Consider the following 8,990-nt stretch of genomic DNA (forward strand, 5'->3'; position numbering starts at 1 on the left):
TGTTTTTTGTTGACTTTGTAAAGAACCAAGGTAGCCAATCCCAATTTCCAGTCTTTGATTGTGTCAACAAATGGTCTGGTTTGTCAGAGATGGTCCCAAGTCCTGGTGATTGTTAAACACTAAAATGTTCCAGTTGTTGATATTCAGTACCCAATTGGGTAACATTTTATTTGACACCTATCACTATAACGCATTATAACCATACTTATAATGAGTTATAATGCAGTTATAGCACTGTATAACTATAGTTATAAACACTCATAAATTATCATCATAACACACTATAAAGCATTTTATCATGACTTATAAGGTCAGGTATTATAATGCATAATTTTTAGTAACTCGCTGACAATACCCACATTGATAATGTATTATAAATATAGTTATAATGTGCTTATAAACGTATATAACTATCATTATAAACACTCATAAGTTATCATAATACTTTATAACAACAGCAAAACACATTATAGCACATTATAACATGCTCTATGATGTATTATGATTATTGTTATAAATCCTTATGATAATTTACGAGTGTTTATAATGATAGTTATACACGTGTATAAGCCAATTATAACACATTATAACTATATTTATAATGCATTATCGATGTAGGCATTGTCAGCCAGTTACTAACAATTATAACGTATTATAATACCGGACCTTATAAGTCATGATAAAATGCTTTATAGTGTGTTATGATTATTGTTATAAAGCATTATGATCATTTATGAGTGTCTATAACTCTAGTTATACAGTGCTATAACTGCATTATAACTCCTTATAAGTATGGTTATAATGCGTTATATAGATAGGTGTCAAGTAAAGTGTTACCCAAAAGGGTTTTTTAAACAATCAAAAACATTAGTAGCCTATATACTTATCAGACTACAGAAAAGTAATACAGGAAAAGATATTTCCCAAACTGCCAAATTATTCCTTTCAGCACAATTATAAGGTACTAGGCTAAGCTGTAAATCTGCAATGATTGAGTTTTTAGCTACTTGTGGGCAGTGGAACCAGGTCAGCAACACTCCAGTCAATCCTAGCACTCAACCTTTAAGTAAAGCAAACAGCTACCTATTTACAGTGGCTACACATGCAGCAGATATGGAGAAACATTAGTGTTCATTCAGACGTATGTTTACCCTCTGATGAATGTAAAACCCTATGAAAACTCTCCTATTTGTCCATTAATGGTCTCCACCAACAATTGATAGAAATATCAAGCTCTTTATCTCTCAGGGTTTATCAGCGCTTTTGTATCAACTTGCAAATGCAGACAATAACAAGGTTTATAGGTGTGGTGAGAATGAACTGAAACACAAAAGATATAGGCTACAAAACCAAAACAATGATCTGATCTAGACACAAAAAAAGTGAAGGGGGCTTAATGTTTGTGGTACCCATTCAGCCACACATATTGTTGAATATTTCCTTAACTACTCTCAAAGGATCAAAATCAGATGTGAAAGTGAAAAGAACTACTGAAAAATGATGCAATTTCACTGTATATGAACTCTTTTTCTGTAACAAACACCAGTAGCTTATGTGCTGCTCCTAAAAGTCACATTTAAGAGAAGAGCATCAGGGTGAGCTTCTGTGTCAGATGTGATCTGTGCAACTGACTGGATTGTTTGTCATCTACGGCTACCTGAGGCATCGTGGCATTTGTTCTTGGCTGGGGTTATTTACAGCCCCGGGGATTTATGGGACTGTGCTGCAGTGATGGTGTCAGGGATCACTTCAACTTGGTTCATGTAAGAGGCTGTTACTGCAGTGGAGTCAATGAATGGCTCTGCAATAAGGGAGTTGGAAGCAAAAAAAAAAAAAAAGAGCCACCTGATCAATATGGTTTTCCATGTTCCAGTGTCTGATTTTCATTGATTTGAAAAGTTGACAAATTGGAATCAACATCAGCCGTATTCAGATGTTCTGGGTTTTTTTTTTTTTTTTGTCTCCTGGAGTCGTTTTACTGCTCATATGTGGTGAGCATGGTGAACAATGACACAAACATATAATTCATAATAAATAACCCTTCTTCTTTCTTTCTTTCTTTCTTTCTTTCTTTCTTTCTTTCTTTCTTTCTTTCTTTCTTTCTTTTCTTTCATGAAGAATCCCTGTCAAGTAGTATCGTACAGTGTCTCCTGTGGGCCAGTAGTGAAACAGTAAATATCAAACTGAATACATATCACACACATAGCCTACACATCACATAAAAATCATAAATCATACTCACACTGACAAACTCATCCCAATAAAACATGGATAACTAAATAAAGGTCCGAGTCAGCTGTTCTCCAAAGGAACAAAGAGACTGTGGCTGAAGGACAGGGTGAGCAGGTTTTGATTGATTAGTGTAATTACGATATTCTCTGGCTCATACAATCTGCACATACATGTATGCATAAGGCTCCTTATCACTGCCTGACATATGGCTACGTTCATGCCAACCAATATAGCACTAAAAAAATGTTGGCATAGAATCTCATCCCCATGGCATTATGTTTGAGGTTAGCAGCTGTAAATCTTTTCTTACTGACATTTTTACACCAACACAATGAGCTAGAAACAGGAGCACAGACCCGGACCTCATTTTAGTGTAACAGATAACATTTACATAAAGTTGTCGTTCACCGGGTTATAAATCATAATGGTGACAAAGGTTATTTAATAACATTGTCACTATCAAAATGTCATCACAATGTGTGCTGCATCTCCCTTATCCATGACTTCAGCTAGGAAATATTTGACCTTGGTGCTCAACGTCTAATTTACATTGATTATTGTTAAATGGGTCTTTATGCCTATATTTATCAATGCTAGTATTGATAGACATGTGTTATCCATCCTAACAGAACCATCAACCTTGAACTCATACAATAAACTGTTGTTCATTACAAATATAAAAAACCTTATAAAATGAATATCCTTTCTTTTTTTCTTTCTTTCTTTCTTTCTTTCTTTCTTTCTTTCTTTCTTTCTTTCTTTCTTTCTTTCTTTCTTTCACCTCCTCTAAACACAGCTGAACTAAGTGTGAAGTTACAGAGAGCCACCATGTTCTGCCTGGCTGGTGTTAAAATCTATTTTGAAGCCCCACTGCAGTGCAGACGATATCAAAAGTCTGTGAAAGTGAGAGTTTTTGTCAACACAAATATATCAGAAAAAAACAGGCTTTGAGCTTAAAAATACACAGGAACGATCATTCCCCAAATACTATTAAACATGGATCTGGTGAGCTACAGCAGGGGGACAATTCATTGTTAATGGGGCAGAGTACTTTATTGATTTACACTGTCACCGAGGCATAAAACTATTAACATTTTTCCCACAAGAACAAGTTGTACAAATTCATTATGTAATATGAGTCTCGCACTGAATCCAAATATGGTCATATTTGAATAAAGCTACATTATGTACTGTATTGTGTAAATGATCACAGGATGGGAGTCTAAACAGTTGATAGAGTGTACCTAATAAAAGAACTCAAGCAAGATAATGTTTCCAAAATGTTTGTAACATGTTATCTCTTCTGGTTCCACCTTGTCATTTCAGATGGAACAAAACTAATCTGCTGTCTCTTTGTTTATGTGCATGTGTTCTTAAACAGAAATGTTAGTTTTGGAGACCTCGTTCCTTTTCCATGCACCAACATCCTTGAGCCCATCAACTTGTCACTTATCAGTGACATTAAACTGGTGGACACACTGTCAAAAAAAACAATTTCTTGTCACCATGGTGCTCAGTTGTCTAGACATTTCAGACATACTCCCAGAAATGATTTCCGCTCTCCTTCTGTCAAAACAGACCAAGGGAAAATCAAAATGTGAGTGACAGCAGTGGAGATTGCACAAGGGGACAGGTACAACATCCATTCCAAGTCCCAATTTATTGAATAGTTTTATTTTATAGAGGCAAGAAAAAAGAACTCCCCCTGAGGTACAGTGCATCCAAATTTCTCAGCGACCCAGGTTTTCCAGGAAAAAATATGTGCATTGATTAATCACGTTGAGTGACGTGACACCCGTGTCTCTGTGTCAAGTAAACACCCATGGAGCTGTTGTTGGTGGTGGTAAGTCATTTCACTGTTCTGCCTCTCAGAAAAACATCTATCACTGTTCTCTCAAGCAGCCTCCACTTGAAACAGGAGTGTGTGGGGACAGTGTGAAGAAGCAGTTAACAATCTGCTGCTCAAGCAAGAGAGGTGCTAAAAAAACAGGTTTAAAATAGTTCCAAGTGTTATCTGTGGAGGGATGTGGATTTTAATCGTGATGCTGTTTGGTATAGTTTAAGCAGAAAACATGAGACCTGGCTTTAGGTATTTGAGACATTAGAGACAATGTTTATCATTATTAAAAGCAATAGAAAGTCCATATATGGTCTTGGTGAGAAAACATGCACACTTAGTCAGTATCCATCAATATTCATTATCAAATGCTGGCAGGGAAAAAAAATGATTTGGACTCTTTTATACTGATTTATGCATCATAGTGTTTTGGGTGATAAATTATACTTTAAGTGAAATGGGAAGAAGAAGTCATCTGCAACTGAGACACTGTGTCTGTCTTCTTCAACAAACAGCTATTCATGAGAGCTCCACCAACTCTCACAGGGTGTGAAAACTTACAGGAAAAAAATCTGTCTGAATTTCTCTAACACTGTTCACTGCAGTTCAAAATGCTCCCTATTGGAAACCAGGACTCAGTGTGTTTCACAGGTTTGATATCCTATAGAAACCATAATGTACATCAACCTTAGAAACCCCCATAGGAGGTACTGCACTACCATCATTTAATACGTCATGATCATATTACATATGATATTTTCGCGCGTGGAACGTATGAAACTTGGCTCATTAGATGAAGGTTCATCATGTCCCACTGCAGCAGACTAAATAAAGTGTCTCATGTCGCCCACTCACGCGTCTCCGGGCTTCAGGTGGGTGAAGTGAGACCATGTGTGCAAATTTCAAACAGGCTAACTCAAACCCCCCCACCCCCTTGCGCGTGCCTTCGCGTCTGTCCGTGCGTGCGTGCGTGCGTGCGAGTCGCAGAGAAATGATTATGTAACATGTTCATCCCTGCCTGAGTGTGAGGCGTAAGGTCGCTTTAAGAGCTATCAGCTGCTATCAGTGATCCAGGCAGGACACCTCCTACCGTCTCCTCGACCAAAAACTCTGTGGTGTCTCACCTGATGCAGAGCAGCGCTCCAAGTCCCAGAGGAAACAAGAATCCCGGTAAGAAACGATGGCTGATGTCTGCTGACTGATACACGGCATTATGTGCTGGAACTCTTTTCATGAAGGTGCTTGGTTACCTGAAAGTAAGAAATTAGATTTTCTTATGGGGTCTGCAGTGTTTCTCTTGACCGGAGCTCTAAAGACTCTAATGTTTCAGTCTTATGTGTCTTGTTGGGTTTTAATGCGTCTATAATGAGTTTTAACAGCCGGGTCGCGCGTGCTGGTATGTGAGGCTGTGGGAGTCGTCCCTGTGGGGTTTAGAGTATCCCACTCTCTGCATGTGAGATGCTGAAAGTGTTAAGTGGCGCTGTTTAGTGGGCATTGAGCGAGAGATGAGTGAGGATGGAGCACAGAGCGCACACGGTGGATGGAGTCTCTTCCTCCACCTGTCCGGAGCTGAGAGTCAGTCCGCCTCAGTGGATCCAGGACAGCTGCAGACACACTCAACACTAACCACTCTAACACTTTGCATCCATTCATGTGTTTTTCACCCGCCGGCGCGTGATGTCTAACTATGTGGCTGCATGTTGTTGTGACATGGCAAAGGTGGAGACTGAACAGAGCTGATGGTGAGGATCAAACATGTTGTTTACAATTTGCCAACATTTTTTTTTTCCAGATGAGACAAATTCCCATGAGCTGTAGTGTCTTTGTCTGGTTTTTCACAGTTCCTCTCACATAGTGTATTTTTAATGTTTCCGTAGGCTATTATTTATAATCTGCAGATGACCAGTATAATTTATAACAAGCCTCATGTTAAATATTAATAATGCCCTTGGTAGATTTCCTTGTTACATTGCTTGGGCTGTCCCCTACCAGCAGACACAACACAAGCAATGCATCACTTTAAGTGTCTAATTTGTGCCATAGATGATCAGCATCAAGGCTGCAGCATCAGCGAGATATTCAGGCCACATATACAGAAAAGCAGCCAGTTTTAGTCAGGCACACATCCAGGAGGAGATTCATTATCCACACACTGTAATTTAAGTGGCATTACCACACTTAGCTCCATGTACAAGTCTTTCCTTCTATTATGAATGCTCTCGCTTTGTTTGTAATTAGCACGGATGAAACAGCACAATTTAATAATATTACTGCACACAACAGAGACAGCCACAAGCAATTAATCCCCTACCTATCAGTATTTGTCAGTGTTAAGGAGGTGTCAATTAAAAATGATAAATCCTCTATATCCTGTAGGTTTCAGTCTGTTTGCGTAGCCATGTTGCAAAACTAATTTCTGGGCAATTGAGCCATGGGCACAACATCTCAGTTAATCAGTGCTGCTTTCACTGTAGTGTGTTCACGCACTCACACACTCACGTACGAGTATCTACACACACATCCACACAAAGTGTCGGTCTTGGTGTAACAACATTGTGCTTCTGTTTTCCACTACATTAATTTGTTAGACATTGTAAGGACCACATGTGCTTTAGAATCCAGCCGGCTATTGTGAATGTTCAGTGGCGACGAGCGGTGTCAGTTCCTTTATGGACAGAAACAGAATACATTCCTGCTGTCAGAAGGGGAGAAAACAGTGAGAGGGAATGATTGTCTCTGAAGGAGCAGTCATTATCACCGTTATTGTGATGGAAATTTAAACCAGCGTGCCATTATAGTGATGCCACAAAGTCTGGATCTGTGCTGTTTTCTTGATTATATGCCATCAGCGCATCGTTTATTCTTATAGCCTGTATTTGAGGAAATAGATCATCTGCGCTCCGCCAACAGACTTGTGATATCTGCATATCCACATTAATTATTCCTTTCATAAATCTCTGTTTTTGTAATTTTGAATCCACAGTCAGCGTGCGCAAAGGTGAAATTGGACCACTAAATACATCTCGCCAACAAAAAGAAACTTGTGGAATTACATCCAGGAGAAGAGCTGTGAATTTATAATCCTATCCCGCAGCAAGAGAATCACTCTCTGCCACACATTCTCATTTAAAAGGAGTTAGTTTAATGATGAAATGAGCTTTTTCAGTAAGTGAGGGTCACTTTCCTTTCATGTTGCGGCTTTCACTGGAGCCACACTTTCAATTTAAATGATAAACCAACTTAAATATCTCAAGAGGTTCGTAAGTTTAGAAATAAACCTTTCACACCTGGAAAACTGTTGAAGGTAAATCATTTCTTTTTCTTTGCTTTTCAGGCAGAAAATGAAGACTGCTGTAAAACCCGCCAAAGATTGAGGATGAAGGAAAGCTGAAAAAAATGCAAATGTTATTCATAAAGTAATTACAGAAGGTGTGACCCAACAAATTAGTTTAATTAGTTCCCAGCCTTTGAAGTGAGCCAAGGAAAAAACCAACATGGAGCTGCAGCACAGCACCAACCACAACCAAGCCTTGTGGAAAGAGATACCGTGGGATTTCACAGAGGACTGCTCACTCTCGGTGAGCGGCACCACCTTTCTCATCGTCGCGTACAGCACGGTCATGGCCGTGGGTCTCATTGGGAACTCTTGCCTGGTGTTTGTCATCACGCGACACAAGGAGATGCGCAACGTCACCAACATCTTCATCGTCAACCTGTCCTGTTCTGACATCCTCATGTGCATCGTGTGCCTGCCGGTCACCATCATCTACACTCTGATGGACCACTGGATCCTTGGAGACACCCTCTGTAAACTCACACCCTTCATACAGTGCATATCAGTCACCGTCTCCATCTATTCCCTCGTCCTTATCGCCATGGAGCGCTACCAGCTCATTGTCCACCCGACTGGATGGAAGCCGATGGTGTTCCAGTCCTACCTGGCCGTGGCTGTCACCTGGATCGTGGCCTGTGTGATCTCAGTGCCTTTCCCTTTATACAGCGTACTCAATTTGCCTTTCCAGAACATGAGCATGCCCTTCCCGGTCAACGATCACCCCGTCTGCATGGAGGGGTGGCCGTCGGTTCAGGAACGGCGAGCCTACACCACCTCCCTGCTGGTCTTCCAGTACTTCCTCCCGCTGGTCCTCATCATGGTCTGCTACTTGAACATCTACCTGCGTCTGAGGAGGAGGAAGGACATGGTGGAGCGCGGCAGGAACGCCACTCAAAAGAAAAACAAGGGTTCCACGAGGATCAACGCCATGTTGATCTCCATCGTGGTGGCGTTCAGCCTCTCCTGGCTCCCTCTCAACGTCTTCAACGCAGTGTTTGACTGGAACCACGAGGCCATCCCGTCCTGTAGCCACGACGTCATCTTCTCATTCTGCCACCTCACGGCGATGGCCTCCACCTGCATCAACCCCGTCATCTATGGTTTCCTCAACAGCAATTTCCAGAAACACCTCAAATCCACTCTGTTGCGCTGCCGCTGCTGGGGGGTGGCGGAGAGGTACGAGACGGTCCCACTCTCCACCGTCAGCACGGAGGTCACCAAGGGGTCGATCTTGAGCAATGGATCTATTAGCATCAATACTTAACTCCAAGCCTATTCAGCAAAAGACAAAAAAACTACTGGGGCCTCTCCAGCCCTCATTGTGTCACCCTCTAGAGCTTTTCCTGCTTCATTGCGCGCAAAAGCGAGGTTGACATTTACAAAGTTATAAACCTCACAATAGCAGTCCAGAGGGAGCAGACTGAAGATACTTCACCGGTGGCGCAGTGCCCTCAATTCAGCACAAGTTCACATGTAAGAGGAAGTAGATAACAAAATGATGGTGCAAAGGTTGGACAAGTTTAAGTACTGTTGGGCGACAGAGGACACTTCACAGTGGAAACTGCAGTCTGTACAGTCCATTCCCTG

At 40.9% G+C, this 8,990-nt stretch overlaps 1 protein-coding gene across 1 annotated transcript; it reads left to right on the forward strand.

Moving 5' to 3' along the window:
• Positions 1-7,563: 7,563 nt before the first annotated feature.
• Positions 7,564-8,667, forward strand: npy8br (neuropeptide Y receptor Y8b; the record flags this gene model as incomplete). The annotated part of the gene is made up of 1 exon (XM_083978776.1): positions 7,564-8,667. The coding sequence occupies one exon, from the start codon at positions 7,564-7,566 to the stop codon at positions 8,665-8,667; it is 1,104 nt and encodes a 367-aa protein (XP_083834902.1).
• Positions 8,668-8,990: the final 323 nt, after the last annotated feature.

The sequence above is a fragment of the Trachurus trachurus genome, assembly GCF_905171665.1.
Source record: "Trachurus trachurus genome assembly, chromosome: 9".
Classification (NCBI taxonomy): Eukaryota; Metazoa; Chordata; class Actinopteri; order Carangiformes; family Carangidae; genus Trachurus; species Trachurus trachurus.